This window comes from Bacillus rossius, chromosome 3 (genome assembly GCF_032445375.1).
Source record: "Bacillus rossius redtenbacheri isolate Brsri chromosome 3, Brsri_v3, whole genome shotgun sequence".
NCBI classification, from domain to species: Eukaryota; Metazoa; Arthropoda; class Insecta; order Phasmatodea; family Bacillidae; genus Bacillus; species Bacillus rossius.
Genome location: NC_086332.1, coordinates 112,783,408 through 112,803,337, shown reverse-complemented (window position 1 = coordinate 112,803,337; position 19,930 = coordinate 112,783,408). Strand labels below are relative to the sequence as shown.

At 40.4% G+C, this 19,930-nt stretch overlaps 2 protein-coding genes across 2 annotated transcripts in view; one reads left to right on the top strand and one right to left on the bottom strand.

The window, feature by feature from the left end:
• Positions 1 to 19,930, top strand: part of LOC134531360 (trypsin-4-like) — a 178,056-nt gene that overhangs the window by 121,873 nt on the left and 36,253 nt on the right. The window lies entirely within an intron of this gene.
• LOC134531489 (uncharacterized) lies at positions 8,654 to 17,772 on the bottom strand. The gene is made up of 3 exons (XM_063367198.1): positions 17,662 to 17,772; positions 11,123 to 11,390; positions 8,654 to 10,059 (listed from the first exon to the last, which is right to left on the bottom strand). The coding sequence occupies exons 1-3, from the start codon at positions 17,735 to 17,737 to the stop codon at positions 9,180 to 9,182; spliced, it is 1,224 nt and encodes a 407-aa protein (XP_063223268.1). The 5' UTR covers positions 17,738 to 17,772; the 3' UTR covers positions 8,654 to 9,179.

The following is a 19,930-nucleotide window of genomic DNA, read 5'->3' as shown; positions in this document are numbered from 1 at the left end:
TTATCATATTAATGAACGGCCAGACAGAACTGCGAAAGCATCCTTTGCAGTCAGTACTGCAAGTGATTGGTCAAGTAGACTGTGAGTTCTGCATATGTACTTAAATCTAATTTTGTCAACTTATTGAATGAAGGTGAATTATTTTATTGTGACCGTGAATAAGTGCAATGTTGCAAGTATAAGTTCAAGGCAAGGAAATGGTAAACACTGCATCAAAACACAATAATAATAATAACACGAAATGGTTAATCGGGACACGACTAAGCTTCGAGGTGGGGCTAATAGTACGATATCGACCAACTTAGCAGATTGGTACGCTATTGATCATATGTAACATTGATAATATTTACTCAGTCACTGAACTGTTTATTAGTGCTACATTCGTTTAGTCACGAACTATTTATTGGTTGCCACGAAAAAAAATCTGTTCCTACAAAATGTATTTTCCGCAATATAATAACTGTAATGCAAAGGGGCCGATTTATAATTATGCTGCTTTTCAAAAATGTTCTGTGGTTATATCATTTCTTGAAAACGCATGCCAGTTTTGCGCATCTGGCGAGACAGCTACAGGAATACGGAATTGTATGATCGATGCTATAGGACTTATTATAACAAAGCGTGGGCGAACCGAGCATTCAGACTAATACTATGGACAACACAACAACGACAGCACTAACAAACACAGAAGTTTTTCAATGAAAGTAGTTGCCTCGTTTCGGGAACTGACATCTGTTCCCGCCATCAGGCACAAACAGACTGTTTTGGACGAAAATAAAAATACACAACCATTTAAAGAACTTTTTATATTGTAACAGTTAAAATATACCTGTTTTATACTATTACACGTAGAAATATTATACATCCAAAATAAAAACACCGAATTCCAATTTTTGTTACAATTAAAATTATAATTAAATAACGATGTCACTGCGATGTGCACACATATCAGACTGTTTGTGCCTGATGTCATTGAAAAACTTCTGTGTTCGTTAGTGCTGTCGTCGTTGTGTTGTTCACAGCATTTTTTATTTTCATCGTTGTCTTTATGTGTTTGCTGCGTTGTCCAGTTTTTCTGTCTGCTTGCATCCAATCTGTCTCTCTGTATGTCCACTGTGTTCGTCTGTGTTTAATACATTATTTTTGACGAAGTTCGTTTCACGGAATTCTTGTGCTGTCTAGTTTTTTTGAGGTTAAGTATTTGGTCTGTGATGTTTTCGTTGTATTGTCCATATTTATTTTTATTTTCCTTGCTGGTTCAGACTGTGTTTGAATACATCTGACTCGGTCTTGTTTTTCTTTTAAATTATTTTTTTTCTGTTGTTAATATTTTATTTATTTATTTGGTTTTCGGAGGTTTTTAGATGACTAACAGTTCAAAACATAAATGGCGTTGTCCAAAATAATTAACTAAATCGTGGTTGTTATAGTAGTATTATAACCAGGCACTATAAGACACTCACATCCGCGCTTATTGTATATTGTAATTTTTATGCTATTGTAAAACAAACTTTTTTGTTTTGTACATTTAATGCTAATTCTGTTAAATATTTTCGTTTTGGTGTTTACTGTTCATTTGTTCTGGGGTATGTTTAGTTAGCAGTGTATAGATTAATATAGAGAAAAATGTTTTGTGGTTCGAATCTTCATGGAGACGCGGTTTCTTTAAAGTTAACTAGGGTCTATTTTCTTTAAAATTCCATTAACGTATTTTTAGTAAATAACCAGATATATAAAAAAGTTTTAATTGTAATTTTTGTAATTTAAATTGTTGTAGTGTTATTTGAAAGCAGCGTACTTCGCTAGTGTTCAGGCCATATGCACTTATTTCAGATGAAAACCAAGATAATTTTTTTTTATCCAAATAAATGACAAACTGTCGTTGAAATTAATATTGTAGTTAGGATGATTATATAAAACAATAGAGGCTTCATTAACACGTGCATTACAACTATGCCATAATAACAACTTCCGTGACATCACGTGTGTGGTATTAAGTTTACGAAAATACAGCAGTACGCATTCAGAAATGTTAATAAATTTAACTCAAATACACGTTGTATACTAAAATAGTTGCAGCAAAGTCTTAGCATCGTTAACGAAGTGCCTATTTAGTTACGAGCAGTTTTCTGGGCACAGGAGTTATACATTTAATTTTAAGTATGTACCTACTTATTTATGAAACGGCTATGCAAGTAATTATTAGGCCCGTTTGACCGTGACACACAAACGTATACGTATCACGGAAAGGGAAACGTAAGACCCTCTAAGTTCGTTCTACATTCACACGTAAGTGTACACGTATTCGCATCCGCAAGCGTAAGACAGATGGAGAAATGGGCAATGCCGAACTCTTGTGCATGCGTTCTTCCATGCAGCTAATAGCAATGCACTATTTTATCACTACGTATACCATGTACATGTCCATTTTATTCTTGTTTTTGAATATCATGTTAGGGTCCGCGGTGGTCGAGGGGTCAGACCCCTCGCCTCCCACCAAAACGATCTGGGTTCGATCCCAGCGGGACAGAAGCCCGGAATTTCGCATGTAGGAATAGTTCCAATTTCGTGGTTGGGGGAGGGGGGGGGGGTTTCTCGGGGATCTCTCGTTTCCACCACCCCGCTCATTCAAGCGCTTCGACATTGCAGGGCTTCATTGCTTTCATCCCTTCGGCCCCCAGATGTCTACAGGCGCCCAATAACAAGTCTGCACTCGGAGTACGATACCCTACCCTTAGGTACCTTCCCCATACGATATTTATGTATTTGCTAGTTGTTTCCGCTTTATTATTTAAGACGTCATTTCTTCTGTCTGGAATATCAAAAAAAGTTTAGTTTGGTGTACACCTCTCTTTCGGGAATACCAGTTTTGAACGGCCAAAAAAGGCTGGGTAACGACGATGGCTCAAGTGAAAAAAAAAAAAAGGAAAAAAAAGTCAATAAACAAACAGAAGTATATTTGCGGCACACTTTTAACGAATGTAAATATTTAGTTTTAGAGCTATATTAAGCGCGAAATTCCAACAAGTAATGCCTTCGGCATGTCGGTTAATCTACATACATCGTGACTTTAAAAACGATGGATGTAGCAATGATTTTATGAAATCTAGGTTCTTTACCTTGTTTGTTATGTGCTAATTCACACAATTTTATGTTTTTATACAGTATGATATATAAAACTTATTTTTTTAAAACCAGAAGTGACATTTCAGTACATTGATAAATTTACCGTGAAATACAGACAAGCTAATTGTTGAAGTTTTATCAAAACGAAGCCGAATGTATTGTGTATAAATGCATTCCGAGATGTAAAAATTACAGTAAGTGATTAATCATACATTAGCATACGCGTGGTACGATATTTGACATATATATTTTTTAAGTGCCCAGACGCGCGAGAGTAACAAACACCCAATCAGTTACGTGAATATGAGATGCAGTGATATGCAATACAACCAGTCACGAAATCTATTCGCGAAATTCAGGCGTCTCTAATTATAAGCCGTTTGACTAGTTAAATGCATCAAACAGAAGTCATCATGCACAATTCAACGTAAACTAAACATAAAATGGATGCATGTTTAAAATTTCACGTTTGAGCTTGTTTACAATGATGTTGCGTGACGTCAGTATTTTTTACGCTTATTGGCGCAAGTTTTGTTATGTTTCCGTGAAATCCGTACACTGTAGAACGAGCTGACGGAGTACCGTAAATGGTCGTCTTGCGTTTACGAGATGCGTTTCCGTTTGATTACGTTCCGTGTCATTACATAACGGGCCTTAATGATAGCAAGGTTTACTGTCACTGGCCATGAAGGCGTACTGAGAGTAGGGAGGCAGACGTGTGAGATAAACATAATTGTAAGTGAACAGGGAAAAATAAGGTAACGTTAATAAAAATTATTTATAAATAATTCAATATGATTACTAATTATCTCTTTGAACATAGAAGCTGTTGATGCAAGTTTCTTTCAGCTGGCACAAGGAACTTGAACGACAGCACTGATACACTCTGCACTTCCATGGTTCAGTGGTCAGAAAGAGGCAGGTAACAAGGCACTGTCCCCTTTCCTGATCTTGAAGAGAGATAAGCGGCTTAGCGCGGCCTCGCCAGACCCCACTAGGAGCAGGTAGTACCTGGTTCAGGGAAGTTCCCGCTGCTCAATCCTTAGCAGCACTGTTCAGGGCTCTTCAGCGCGTATTATTTTTAAACGGCTGCGTGTAAAATTCCAAAAACAACGCGAAATTGGACTTTCAACTAACCATCGATTAGAGTTTCCAGGCAGTGCACAGACATATGTTAGGTATCAAACGATGCAGTATTCTTTCTACTGTATAATAGTTTAACTTCCATTTTGATTCGTCGAATACGAACTTAGGTGGAAATAGTTTCACAGACATCTGCACTCGCTACGTGTGAAAAATTGGTAATATTAGCTGATCATCGTTTGGCTTTCCCAGATATAGCTCTGACATATTTTAGCCTTAACAAATATCCATGGTGCTTTGTCTCTATAAGGGCTTCATACCATCTCTCTACAATATGTCAGTAACGTGTAAGAGGCGATTTCATAAAATACTGCACTTCTGCATTATGCAGAGATTTATAATTTAATTATTTTATGATATAATTATTGCACCTATTAACACGAAATTTTATTTTAGTAAACAAGAAGGTTACATGCATATATAGTTAACGCGTCAGACACGAGACTTTTTAAAATTCTGTATAAAACTGCTTTAAATTATTAAAACTTAAGGTGTAATATCTCAATTAAAATGTTATGAAAAATTTCGAAACTATGTACAGACAAAAACAGTAGCTAAATAAAACTTTTGACAAAATTTAATTCCAATCTGCAGCAAAAAATTTAACTAACGCTCACTCTTAAACAAGAAAAGTACTAAATCTGTTGTTAGATATACTAAAACACTAAATAATTATAAACAAGTACTACATATCATACGAAAGTACTAGCAGTGTATGCCCTGAAAACACCGCGATTGCGATTGTTAGTATAACTCTGCATATTGTATCTTTCCAGTCAGTAGTGTGTGATGCAAGAATTTTACAAGAATGTCTCCCGCTAAGTTTTTAAGGCAAGACGCTAATAAAGAAAATGCCTTTTAGTTTAAGGAATATTGGTTGGCAATAATGCAACGCTTTTAGGCAAACAGTGTCTATTATTTTGGGTAAATCACAAAAACCATTATGTTGGATTAGAGTTTCCATTTTACAAAGCAATTCTCAGAAAAAAACGATATCAATTTTCTTTAAACCGTGTTACTAAACTACCGTAATACTTTTGTAACAAATTTATGTAAAATATGGCTTATACATGATTTAACTACACATTTATTTTTCTTTTGGGAGATACATTATTTGCATGTTCAGATACACTTTTAGTTTTGTAAATTCCACAAGGATGTATCATCACAGTTTAAACTGTTATATTTGTACATGCACAGGAATATATTTTGATGAACGGTTTTCAAAAGCATTCTAAGCAAAATTACTTTTTCCTTTATGCTGCTAATTCATTTAGATGATTTCACTGCCGTCTAAATTAGGTAAAGGACACGTCATTGTGTATTCATTGATGCAAAATCAACTGTAATGACAAGCTACAACTACAAAATACAGTACAACTACATACTTTTCTAAAATAAAAAGGTAAATTAATGCGACTCCATAAAGTTATCGGTAGCTGACAGTAATTTCACGACTTATTAGCTATCGTTATAGGTGAAAACAAAGCAACCACAAATGTTGAAAAAATTCCTCTGGAAATAGAATCTTAAGGGGCCCGCCTCGTCAGGGGTGTAGTGTGTAAGTGAGGCGGGATGATAAGCGCGACTCTCGCTGGTGCTTCTAGCGCGGTATAGTCTCTAAGCGCAAGGCTCTGAACTGCCGCGCAGTTTTCTTGTCGCCACAGGATAACTGTGAAATTTGAGCGTTGACCGTAACATTAAATTGCGGGGAAATTAAGATAAAGGTGTAATGCAAGTCCCTTAAGTGCTTTCAAGAATCTGTACCACTTGTTTTACACCTAAAAATTACTCTGAAAACATGAGTTTCAGCCATTTTAACTCTTCTAGAAATACAGTTTAAAAACATGATTCAAAATTAAAAGTACTTTTCGGGCCTCAGCGAACTCTTAAATGCTTTTCGTAAAAATACCCCACTCGGATATCTTGAGTAGTTTTGAAATCCGTTGTTTTTCCTGAAGCTCTGCACGCCGTGTGTGTGACCAGGTAGGCGGGAATAACGTAGCTATGTTTTAGTTTCAATTTATGAGCAAAACCCGTACATGCGTCAATCGCATGTATGCATTATATGTATGCATTATATGTACTATCTAAAAATTATTCTCAAAAAAGTTTCTAAATATACATAATCCTTTTTAATATGTCTAAATAATTTGAGTTATTTCTCAAGGTGATACTATAATAATATTAAATGGCCAAACATACTGTTTTGGTGTGCTTCTACGTAACTTGGATACGTATCCCAAACCCTCTGTTATGATTCAGTGCTACGTTACGTGGTAACAGATACCAAACGCAATATTATGTGCAACATTAAGTTACGTGGTTATGTACTTCAACATATGGTGAAGGTGCGGTGAAATGTTTGTGGTTACTTATCTTAAACTCACTCTTACGGTGCTGTGTTACAATGGTGTACAACACTTTCATGGAAAAAAATGATTCATGATTTTGATACACAATATATGATTTCCATATTTTTCGTGACACTAAACTTTCTCAGCTTCATATAGATACAAATACAAGGAGAAACAATGCCTAAACGGAGTTAATTAAATTTAAACATGAACTTTCCAGAAAATATTTAGCGTGTAAAAACACTTAAATCATTGCCAAGTCCACCAAGAGCGTATAACGAATTAAATTGGGGGAGACAGAATAACTGTTCGCGGTGTGCTTTTAAATTATTTCCTTTCGTTTGTGACAACTATATATTTTAAAAGGTTTTGTAAGATTCCTTCTTGCGTTCACCCTTGGAGCCTCTAGTCCGCTGAAAACACTCTCCTTCCTACCGCGTGTCCGTCTCCAGTGGAACGCACAGCTAGGCAGTCTCGAGATCGGGCCAAGTTGCCCTGAAAGTTCAGTTATCTGGAAGTATATCTTGTGCCGGAAATTAGGCATTTCGACACTTTTTTTTTAAAATTTGTTATTATAATTTTTAAATATTTTTGGAAATTTTATTTTTCTTATAATCTGGTTACTAAAGGGGTGATTTACACTTGGTTAGGCTGGTGTACTCTACGTAGTTAAACTGTGTGCCAGTGGACCGAAGCACCTTTTCTCAAGGATCTATCTGAGCTTTTGCTAGTCTAATGTAGTCGTCGGCAGCCCGGTTGAAATTTATCTCGCCTGCAGTCATGTCCCGGGTTTGTAACATTACTTCCCTTCTTGACTAAAATCACATAGAGCAGCTTCTGGCCTGCAAGCTGCTACTTATCAGAGATACGCTGAGAGTAGCGAGTCTCGGCACGAACGAGTCTCCCGTGGACCTCCGTTCCCAGCCATCTCTGCGCTTTTCTGTCCACCCTCCCCTCTCTCTCCACACCCCTCGTTTCTGAGAAATTAGCCCAGGACCATTGACCTGTGGTGAACCCCGCCAAGGTGGCGGCCTACTCCAAGGACATTCTCACTTGCCCTAAATAGCCCCCCCACGACATCTAACGGCAGAAACTGTAACGTCTTCTCTTGGAGCCAGCTCGTGGAGCTGACGCCAGCGACACCTGTGGGCGATCTTGTTAACTCCCCCCTTTATGTCCCCTTTAGGCCACCAGAGTGCACCACCAGCTACACCATAAGGCCCTATGATTCCTCCTCGCGGCCTGTAATAGTCGATTGTATGTTGCTTTCTGTACCTGCCGGTAGAAGCCGCAGCAGTCGCTCTTCGGCGCGAACAACTGAAGTAGTGCTTACGACCACTCGGGCACCTCCGCATGTTTTCGGCCCTGAGCCGACCGCCCGTTTTAATTAGGAGACTTGTCCGCCATCGCAGCACTCAGGACTTGGAGATTGGCTACTAACCGTGCTGCAGGTCGGGCAGACCTACTCGCCGTCTCTTTTCGCGGCTACGACGGATCGTCTTCAATTCAAGATGTAGTCAGCTGTATTAGGGGATGTGATCCCAGTTGAACGGTAGCCAGTCAGTCTTAGTCATTAGGCAGCAAGTTAGATATTAGTTAAACTATTACTTCTTTCGAATTTTCCTAAAACGATGGTTTCTTCCGTGTCATCCGCGGTATTTTGGTCCGCGCCTCCTGGTCTTCTGCGCAAGACATCTCCTGAGACCTGGAGCTATACCCTATTTGGTGAGTTATTTCGATCTTTTTCCTCCCTGAATTCCCGTTTGTTGGCCTTCGCGCCGACTGTGTTTGACTGTCTGGAAGCAGGTCTAATTCGTTTGGAATTTGACTTGTGTTTCAGACAGGGTCCAAGTGTTGGGGGACGTTTTTGCTCCCAGCATGTCATTCGGGACCTCCAGCTGCTTTTCCCCCTAAGAAGAGAGTTTTTCCCAGCCCGACGTCATCCTTTGAAGACCCGGGTGATATGAGAAACATATTTTCCCCTTACATATAATGAACTAAATTAATTAAATGCATACCAGCGAACAGTGCCTTAAGAACTTAATCGACTTTAATATGTAAAATCAATGAGACTGTTATTTATGTAATCATCGAAAGAATCTAATAAGGTCGAATGTTTCAATTTTTGTTCTGTGACGATGTTTAATTAATATAATATAAATATGTTTAAATAATTTCGGGCCGGCCCTCCTTTTTGTTACTTGCTAAGACCTTTTATTGTGATATAGAAACTATGCCAAAACAAAACCTAATCAAATAAACCATGGAAACCTATAGACCAGGCTACTTATGAAGTGTTTATTTATTATATACCTTACTCTATTTAACGGTCTTCTAGCTCCCAAGTTACTTGTGTGCAGGGAGTCTAAATTTGTCTTGTTCACCACCTCGTGCCCCCTATGGTAAATAACTTTATTCTTCTTAATATTTTGCCCAGCAGTTTCCAAGGTTTTTTTCTTATAAAATTAAAATAATTTAATTTTGAGGTACGAGGGGCGTTACAATCTGGCAAGCGAGTGATGGAGCTCCGAAGAAGAGTCGAGCAGCGAGTGGTCACTCGAGCAGCGAGTCGACCGGGAACCAGGGCAGCACGGGCACCGCCCTCCGGAAGTCGTCCACCTCGCAGGCGTACGCGAAGCCGAGGGTCTGGTTGTCGGGGCTCCACAGCAGCCAGGGCATCCTGCCGCTCACGTCCCTGCAGAGGAAGTAGTCGGCGCCAGGGCTCGCCTCGTATGGATTGTTGACGCCGAGGAAGACCGCGCCAGCCCTGGTGCGCGGGTTGTACACGGCCTTCCAGTACAGCCGTGGCACCGGCATGCCGCGGTTACCGTTCTCGTCCACGTGCAGGTATAGCTCCCGCTGGACGCCGGCCGCGTCGGGCAGCGTCGAGACGCCGTGCACGCCCGTGTACACCACCAGGTCCGAGGCGGTGAGCGTCGCGTACGCGCGCACGCTCGACTCCAGGCGCTCCCAGTTGCCGCCGTTGAAGGTCTGCCACTGTGGAGCGGCGTTCACGTAGTAGAAGGTGGCGCGCTGCTGGGCGCCGTACAAGAAGTCCACCTTGGCGGCGAGGTGGCCCCGCGCCAGGAAGTAGTCCGAGCTGCGCGAGATGTACTTCTCCGCCAGCGCCACGTCGCCCAGGATCTCGCCGACGGTGGCGATCTGTTGGTTGCGCACGTAGCGCGAGTTGGGCGACACGCCGCGGTAGAAGTCGCCGGTGGTCCAGGCGGGCCGCGGGAAGCGGGACTGGTAGTTGCGGATCTGTGCCACCATGAGGAACCTCGTGTAGACGGGCGAGAGCAGCGCCTCGTCGAAGCACACTTCCAGCAGCCGGTAGAACCTCGCACCGAGCGAGAAGCCTATCTCAATCTCCGTGGCGCGCCCCGCGTTGCAGAGGGCGCCGGTCCTGCGCGCCGTGTGGAAGGGGTACTGCCTGTAACCGAGCACCACTCGACTCTGGCATTCCTTTGCGACATATGCACCACTGTTCTCTGTGTGTCATTGAAAAAACACAAGGATTAACAAGAAATATGGATACACAAACACAGAGAAAGCAAGCCAAAATCACCCTACGTCAAATGTTAAATACATAGACAGAACAGATAATTGAGGTTTCACTTTTTACATCGACTGATTTTTTTTCTCTGTTTGTGTAATAATCTTTCTTGATTATTACGAGGGCTGTTTTTTTTTCATATATAAAAAAAGGAAATATATGTAACATAGTAACTCTACCACCAAAAGTACAGTAGGATCTTACTTATTTTATTACATAAAAGCCAAAACTATCGAGGCATTTGTCATATTGTAACACAAGCTTATCTATGCATGTTTCGAAGAAGTTAGCCGCCACTGAATAGAGATAACAGGACAAGTGCCTTGATCTCCCGCTCCCTTACGACACCGCTGTAAGGCGGGTGGACTAATCGCGCGGCGCACTGGCTTCCGCGTCAAGAATTATCGCAAGAATATGAATAATGAGGCACAATACTCCGCACAATTAGTCCACCCGCCTCACAGTGGTGTCGTGAGGGAGCGGGAGATCAAGGCACTTGTCCTGTTATCTCTATTCACTGGCAGCTAACTTCTTCGAAACATGCATAGATAAGCTTGCGTTACGATATGACAAATGCCTCGATAGTTTTGGCTTTTATGTATTAAAATAAGTAAGACCCTACTGTACTTTTGGTGGTAGAATTACTATGTTACGTAAATTTCCTTTTTTTATATAGCCTTTCGGAGGTTGAAAAAAAACCAGCCCTCGTACATACTGTGAAAAACCAGTAATGGTGTAGTTCATAAAGTTATTTAAATAAATCTTTCACTTTGCAAGAATAATTCTAAGAACGCAATACATTATAAATGAAATATATGACACTCACTGAAATGAAACGCGGATGTACAAATTTTAAGGCACCTAATTGATAACATTAACAATGAGCCAACTGTTGTTCGCCGTGACGCGTGTTCTCGACAGTTCTGTCGGCCACACTCACTCGCAGGCCAGCTCGGAGAAGTTGCGCCGCGCGCCGGCGACCACGAAGGTGGTGTCCTGCGCGCAGGCGGCGAGCGCGGTCACGTGGTTCGTGGCGCCGACGCAGGAGAGCGCCACCTCCTCGCCGCGCCGGAAGAGCAGCGTGTTGCCGGGCAGCGCAGGCAGCTTGAAGCCGAACACGTCGGGGCTGCCCCGCGGCTCCAGCAGCAAGGGCTGCGGCTCGGGCAGGTCTCCCGTCACCCGCACGCTGCACCCCGTGACGCCATCGCCTGCGTGCAGCCACAGGCAGGGACCTGCCGCGATACTGACGCGACAGCGGTGTTCGCGGGGTTTCAGCCGCGCTCACGTGTTTCAACCAGGGATCCACGCCGTGACTGACGCCCCTCATCTTAACTCTAGTCAAGTTGGGCCCAGGTAACCGCTGCATACACGGGGGGAACCCTGCAGAAACCAGCCGGAAATACAGGAGAAATAAGATGGCCAGGAAGATCAGTTGTACTGGGCAGAAATGTTTCTACCGTGCATGAGTCAGGCACTTGCAAATGATTGGCCGCATTTGAACGATCCCAGATTTGGGAATCACTGAGACATGAGCTCCTAGTGGTGGGCTGCCAGCTAATGTAACTGAAAAGTAAACAAGAAAGTAATTTGTTGATGAATGAATCTGAACTGCGACCAATAAACTTTGGCTGCAGGTTGATCACGTGAAAACTATTGAAAACATTTATACAACTAATGGTCTAAAGTGCTTCCTAAAGCTTGTGAAGTTGCAGCTGGAACAGTCCTTTATTGATAATAATAAAGAAAGTAATTATGATGGAACACCAAGCGTCTGAATACTGTATAATTGAACAAAGTTAAACAAACACTGCTTATCATGTTGCTGAAGTAAAACTGTTCAATTGAAATAATTAGGGTACTATGTAAGTGCGGGCAGTTGTGGAACGTGGTGCACAAAATATATGCTCAAAACACAATCTTCAGAATCTTACAAGTTTAAGCATTCACCTGTAACTTTCTTTCGACACCTCCTGTTTTGTCAGTCATTAGCGTCTTGTGGTAGACCAACCACCGCACATCTGTGTTTGTGAAGTTGCCTGCAGAGTCTTTACGCAAGGGGCAAACCACTCCGACTTGTTCCACGTCATCACACGTGGCCGGAACTAAGCAGGCGAGCCACACTGCGAGAGACTGTTCTGGGCGGTTCCGGGAATCGCCCAGGCAGAGTTCTCCGCTCTCGCTACCAGAGAGTGTCGCGCTGCCCGAGGCCACAGAGGTCTACAAGTGCGGAGGTAGCCTCGATGTGAACAACAGACATTTCTGCATTCATTGATGACAGACTTGGCCCATGGCCAGAGGAAGCAGCGAACGGCGAATTTCGAAGTCCAGTTAGAAGGTAACTCCCTCAACGAGTAGGTAACTAGCTCAGCGAACAAATTTCCGAAAACCCGCTCCTTTGTATCCGAGAGAACACGGTGATTAGAGTACCCGGGTACGTCTTTAGCAACTCGTCGACGACTGTAAGTAGTTACTCGTCGAGCGAGTGAGGGGGATGTGAGTTTGAGGACTAAGTGAGCTCAAGACAGGTATAAGTAACACCGTTCGAAGCTTGAATAAGGGCTGGTTGTACGAGGGGCGCGCTGTGTGTATAGAGACAGACACTACAAACGCTTATGAGCGAGTGCATGTTGTGTTGGGTCTTCGCAGGCGAATCACTGGACAGTGATTGTAACTATCGCCAGGAAGTGGCACGAGGCATAACGAGTGGGCGCGGAGGCGTGTCTGGGCTTCTTGCTGAAGCACAGCCAGCCGCCAGAGCACCGCGGGGCGAGCAGGAGTCAGCACCTCCACACCGGGAACTGCGCGCACCTCAAGGCGAGGGGCCACGCTTTCAGACCAACAGTCGTCAACTACATTTAAATTATATAGCGACGTTTAAAGTGTCAACTTAAATTTACTGGGCTAGACGTCATAACGCGTGTTGGTTAGCCCTTTATTTATAATATGTATTTTATGTATTTTTATTGTGTTAGAATCTAGGGCTCAGGATGACCGACTGTTAAATTTTGTACATCCCGAGAAGCCCTTGTGAAGTTTTGTAAATTTTATGTTTTTTTGTAAAAATATTTATAGAGTGCATTTTAAGCATATGTAAGTGTCCAGGAGTGGTAAAATTCAAAGGCAATAAGTTATCGTTTGTTTTTAGTAAATATTGCCTACCACATGATTATTAATATAAGTAATTCGTATTAATCTCAGTGTTTGTTTCTTCTGATTTTTTTAACAGTAACAAGCTGATGAGAGCAGCTTTGTTACTTAAATAATATTTCAAGTTATTCATAAAGACAAGAGAACATTTGGATTGTTGTGAGTTGTTTAGTGTGCCTTTATGTTTGACACTTTTGTGAATAAAATTGCTTGCTTTCTCACAACTCGTGCTATGTTCCAAAACTACCTTCTTGTTAGTCCTAGAAGGAGGCAACAAAAAGAAAAATGCGCCACCCTGCTGGGTAAGAATGAGTGTGACTTTCGGTAAGCTGTTGCTGAACTTGTTTTGCATTTTATAGCTAGCTATGTAGTAGTGTACTGTCGCCGTACTGATCAAGTCAGTTTCTGAAGCTAAGTGCTACATTATGTGAATTGTGGTACACAAAGTAAATTTCCTTTAATTAACAAGTATGTTTTATAAAAAGATATTTCCTCGCAAATAAAGGTGTGCCCAATTTTTTTTTCTGTTATGGTGTTTAATGACACGCAATGTTTGTTCAGCATTCATGTTTAAGTATTTAAAGTTACATCTGGAGTAGTGAGTTTTATTACTAGTTCAATTATCTCTTCGAAATACCTCCATTGGCGTGTCTATCACTTAACAATCAATGCCCATGACTTTAGGCAGCTATTTCAACAGAGTGAGTTGTGAGTGTTGCACCCCTTCCAGGCGTCGAAGTATTTCGAAGTTTTTCTCGAAAACGAAGCAGTTAAGGGAAGTATAACAAAATGACATTTTCCATTACTTTTGACATGCACATTCATAATTAGCATTTGAAAACCACATTATATCTCCGAGTCAGAAAAAGGTTATGGGAAATAAGAGTGAAACCCTAAATTATTTCAATTGAATAATTTTACTTGAGCAATAATAGTTGTGTTTGTAGAGACTATCAGGACGCTTGGCGTTCCATTACAAATACGTACTTTATATATATTTTTCTATAAATGATGGTCCAATTGCAACTACTAAGGCGTACACCAGTCTTGGGATACACTTTACACTATAAGTAAAGAAAAACGTTTTCAACTTATTTTCACGAGTTGAGGCTGCAGCGAAGTTTCTCGGTTAAATTCAGACCAATTCTGTGTAGGTAAATATTAAAGTTATTAAACATCAAGTGAGTAACGAGGTATCTGTATCTCGAGCTGGCGCCCGGGCCTCGCTCTACTGAGCGGCCGGCCTTAGTTAGCAGTGTGCAGTGTAATGGCATCCACTCTCTCTTTCCAATACACTATTACTGCCATTAGCGCTGTCCTTGTTCCAGTGTGCTCTGTTGCCAGATATAAACCATATATCTCAAAATTTTTTACATACAACTTAATGATGCAATGAAAAATGTTTATCATGTATAAGAAACATCGTATTTTTTAAAGTAAAATTTAGAATTGGAATTTTGGAAATATATTTTGCTGATGTATTTCATCAGAGTAATCATCTGATACAATGTTTTTTTTTTTCTTTAAGGAGACGTAACTAAGAGATGCCATCTTCATTTAAACGATTTTGTCAAAAGATTATATATCACTTAAATATATTTTTTTGATCATAGTAAATATTTAAATGGAATGAATTTTATTTTATAGTGATGGAGTGCTATAAATAATTTTCCTGTAAAATAATAACCCATAATCAACAATAAGTAAAAAAAAAGTGTGCGAACTTATGTATACGAGCTATAAGTTAGTTATACCTCATTTTGATTGATGTCTCTGAACTATTTAAAAATTAACTGTAACAACAATTAATTAATGAAATAAATATTCAGTATTCAATATTAATATAAACATTTATATAAAATTAATAATTTAATTTAGTGAAATAATTGAGATAAATTTTATCTAATAATGATGATCAATAAATATTCTTAATGTTTATCTAATTTATTATTTTTAATTATTCATAAATTATAATTTTATCAATTATAATGCTAATAAATTACACATACAAGAACAAAATCTCTTTTATATAAATACATTTGAAAATACTCTTGAAATTTTTTGTAAGCACCATTTATACAACTAATATTCACAATAACAAATGGTTTTTAATTATATGGAACTGTATTCGTAATAAATCACTAAATTTCAAAACGCGGTTCACACGTAGTTCACACCCGCCGTTCGCTACCGCAGCAGTTACGACAACTATTGAATCATTCCATTTTCTGAGCGAAAGGTTGTACTATATAATGAAACGTTTCTGATAAAAGCAAAAATGACTTGAAAGAAATCACTAACAAATGTAAAACACCAAGGACGATTCATTACTCTAAACGTCCAAAGTCAAGCTCCATACTTGGTCACATGTCTTTGTTATGGATTGTTTATCCTTAAGTTAATAAATAAATTATTTATATATATATCACATAGTTATTTTATATAAAACCATTGGTATTTATATTAAAATATTACTCCAAATGTATATAACTCAAACATATCCCAAAACCCACCAAAACAATTCATGTTCTTTATTTTCTGAAGTATTTATTTTAGAAAAAAACTGGGAAAAAATTTCTTTGTATAAAACTGAACTGTATTTCTATTTAACAGATGACACTATTGGTTGTTAAAAATAAATACTTGTATCACTTTTGCACAGGAGTGATTCATAGATTCGTTGGTATTTTTGTAAATATCCTTTAATACTCTACATACGTTTTGCTTCTGGGTAAACTTTAGAGAAGGAGGTATTTTAAAATCTTTAAATGGCTGTAACATTTTAAGTATTAATTTAAGAAAAAAAACTGTAAAAAAAAATATTTTTTTAAAACTCAACTATAATTGTGTTTAACAAGTGATAGTATTAATTTCTCAAAATAAAACTGAATGGCGTGGCTCCTTCCGACTTCTTGTCACACATCACCGTGCCTTGACTGTCGTCGCACGCCTACCAAGAGTCGTCTGCCGAGAGCTAAGAGCTAAGATGTTACACATAAAACTGGAATATTATCAGACGATACGCTTATGTAAATACAACAAGAAAATTGTATTACCGTAATTCTAATCACAAATTTTACTTTAAAACTTCTAATGTTTCAACACAAAAAGCTCGTTACATAAAAAAGTTGTGTCTAAAACTTTTATGATCTATCGTTTACAGCAAGACCTTGAATAACCGGTGTAATTGTGGTTGGGGGGGGGGGAGTGTTTAAGTTAGCACGGATAAGCGAAAATCCCGGATAATCTAATTCAAATGTATTTAGGTTATACAATACAGCATAATTTTGTAAGTTATTTCTACACAACAAATGTACAAGAATTACTGCCACTTATGATTTAATTTTAAAAATATGTACGAATGAAATAATTTGCAATGACCTAAAATACACATTTTCAATGAATTTCATTTCACGGGCTTGATCCACCCGCCCCTCCCAAAAAAAGAAATGTTTAATTTTTAATTGAGAACCCCATTAACCGAATGCCCGGTTAATCGGGTCACGGATATCTAGAAAGAGAGAACATGGAAGCAAGCGTAGCGTGCATTGTACAGAGAGCATAAATGCCCATTTAAATGCACATTGCAAACTAAGGATGAGACATGCTTTAGTGGGAGCAGTTAGGCCAGGTGCGTCTCAGACTACGGACTGCCAGGTAGTGATGGGCAGAACGATTCATTTCACCGAACCGATTAATTTGAATCAGTTCCATGTGATTAATTGTTCAAAAGATTCGTTCATTTCGTTCTCTTAGTTGTGACCGCCGTCAACGGGATCTGGCACATCTCAAGAACAATAACTCGTTCACCCATTCGAGTGTTTGTTACGTCTAGAGGTCTGGCCTTCTTGCCTGGCTCGTTATCACTCTCTGATCGGCTCGGATATATGAAATTCCAGATGTTTAACTGTATACTGACTGTTGCAGAAAAAGGTGCGTGATAACTTTTCCAAGCTCTCGCAGATAATTTTAGTAAAGAAAATTATGCAATATTTACATGACATACATTGTAACGACATACTTGTTGAGTTGCTAACTTTCACACCCATCCCTTTCCAATTACTCTTTGTCTGATTAGTTATCGTTGGTTCTTGATTACAGACGCACCTGACGTCACGAGTCGTTCTACGAACGAATCAGACTGGCCGGTTATTCGCTCGTTCCAATGTCTAGATCTCTCCGCGTTTTACATTCTCCAGAATCGTGTTCAGCTCTAGAGCAACCGACTCTCAAAGAAACGGTTCTTTACGTAGAGGACGAACCACGTGCTTTGGTTCGCTCGAAGGTTCGCTAACTCTGAAGGGATCGTGGTCGACTGCGGCCTGCGCTCACCTGACCGCCAGGGCGCAGCGCGCACCCCCGCCGCAACAGCCAGCGCTAGTACCCAGCGAGGCGCCCAGCTCCCCATCTGCACGCACTGGTCGAGAGAGTACACGTCCCCCTGCCGCCGGCCGCTTTTGTCGTGTCCGTGCCAGCGCCAGATAAGATACTTCAAGATTCGCTTGTTGGGCGTGAACGATGGCTGGTTAACAATTTGACAGGCGGCCATTAATTGTATTTGTAACTTTCTCAAGTACCTGTCACCGAAGTGGTCGTGTGAGCAGTTCGGGAGCAAATTTGTGGATAAGGTATGTTAAAAAAAAAGATCAGAGTATAGAATTGGAACACATGTAAGACACGGTGCAATACAACTGTGGGTTATGGGGCTGGCCGTCTCGGGCCCGGGCCAGTGTTCCCTACATGCCACTGTGATCACGTGACTTCTCGTGTGTTTTCCTATCCTCGGCGACATCGGCTGGAAACACCTCGCATGCGTATGCATGGTGCCTAAATTAATAGGCTTGAGAAAACTAGTAGGAATGATCTTTGTAGCGCTGCATTGTTTATTTTTGATTTCTTTTAGGTCTTTTTGATTCTAAGATTTTTCTATTTTTTTTTTTTGCAGAAAACTCCCAAAATCATGGTCCACAGTTTTGTTGCAAACATTGCAACGTCTCGACATTAACTGGCGAACTCTTTTGAAGAGGTAGGCGTGCTTGCTACAGAGCTAGTCGCACGCCTTCTGTTTCATTTTGCAAATTATTTCTATATCACCGGTTGATGAGGTTCCGAAGGAAAAAAACCTTCATTCAGTTGCCCCTGAGACGTAGGCACCACGCGGTACTACACGCCACGCGGGCTGCCCACCCACCAGCCTCAGGGGAACCTTGTGCAACGACGATACTTCTGCATCGCAGCCACGCGTCTCTGGTTGTTGGTTTCCCAGCTTAGTTTCATGTGATGTGGCCTACTGTTACTGGAGTCTGGCGCGATAGCACGGAGACATTCAGTATTCCCTTCATGCAGATTACAGTATGACTAAACAGTTTTGTAAGTTTAACTGTCTGAGCCACAATCGTTCCATCCAGGAAAAAAAAATCCTCTTTCATAGTGTGTGAAATTGACTCATATCTACAACCAAAACCCTCACTGGACTCACGACAATTGCAAGACAAATAATAAGATATAGGACAAGCACAATGGCATAATGAAATTCGTACATATGATTTGTATACATGTGAACGAGTTATGCGTAGTCAAAAAAACGTTTCATCACGTATTTCATATTATTAAAGACTTACTGGAGAAATAATTATAGCTGTGCTTGGCTAGTGGTGGAGAGAGGCGTGGGAGCTGGCCGTGTCGGAAATGCCTTCAGGCAGCACGAGACCAATTGGTAATGTGTTACGGCATGGGGAGGGGATAGGCACAATGGTTATTACTGTGTTTTATAAGTTGTGGTTTTAATCAGTGTATGAAACCAATCCATTACTCTCGTTATGTTGTCAACACATATTTTGAGTAATCGAAATTAAAAATAAATTATAATTGCAATAACACATCACACTCTCAACACCACGGCATAAGTTTCGTGATGTGGAATATTATACAAATGTTAAAAAAAATTAATATAAAAAAATTAAAAATAAAGCGAATCCAAAGTATATTTCACCATAGGCAAAAACAATTATATTCGTGAGTGAGGTTACTACCCACAGAGGTCTCGCCGCCTTAAGCCACTGTGCATGGCCACGAGTCACATAAACTATGAGACGCCAGTCATAGAAGGAAACATGATCAACAGCCAGTGATTTAGGATTTTTCTACATCTCAGTTCGGTTGTCGTTGAAGCCATGGCTAGTAATGGAGACGTCTGCACACGTAAGGTTCACCACATTGTGACCGGCTTATTGCCAGTGGAACCTGTTGAAAGCGTGTGACATGGCGGACGTAAGTACCACGTTGTCGAGGTTATACTTATACAATCTCGTACAACTTTGTGCCTTTAATTGACATGGTTTAGTGTGTGATAATTCATTGCTTGCATATCGTTGAATAATTTCAACACAAGGGGTGTCTATTGGAGAGCCATTGGTAAACAAACCCACATGTCATTGTAAACACACGTGGGTTTTGAGGTTCATTCAATGACGGAGTCGTGCGCAGAAGACAAGAGTCTAGAGCCGTGTCCCACGTCATCCTGCCAGCGGCAGTGCGGTTGGACAGCTGATTGGAGCACGTGCTTGAGATAACACGAGCGAGACGTGTGTGGGTGGACAGC

What these genes read in the sequence shown, in the direction of transcription:
- LOC134531489 (XM_063367198.1), bottom strand. Translation starts at nt 17,737, where the DNA reads ATGGGGAGCTGGGCGCCTCGCTGGGTACTAGCGCTGGCTGTTGCGGCG. An exon ending in CGCTGCGCCCTGGCGGTCAG is followed by an intron (nt 11,391 to 17,661) that starts GTGAGCGCAGGC and finishes GGCTGCACGCAG; the next exon opens with GCGATGGCGTCACGGGGTGC. An exon ending in TTCTCCGAGCTGGCCTGCGA is followed by an intron (nt 10,060 to 11,122) that starts GTGAGTGTGGCC and finishes GCTCGGTTACAG; the next exon opens with GCAGTACCCCTTCCACACGG.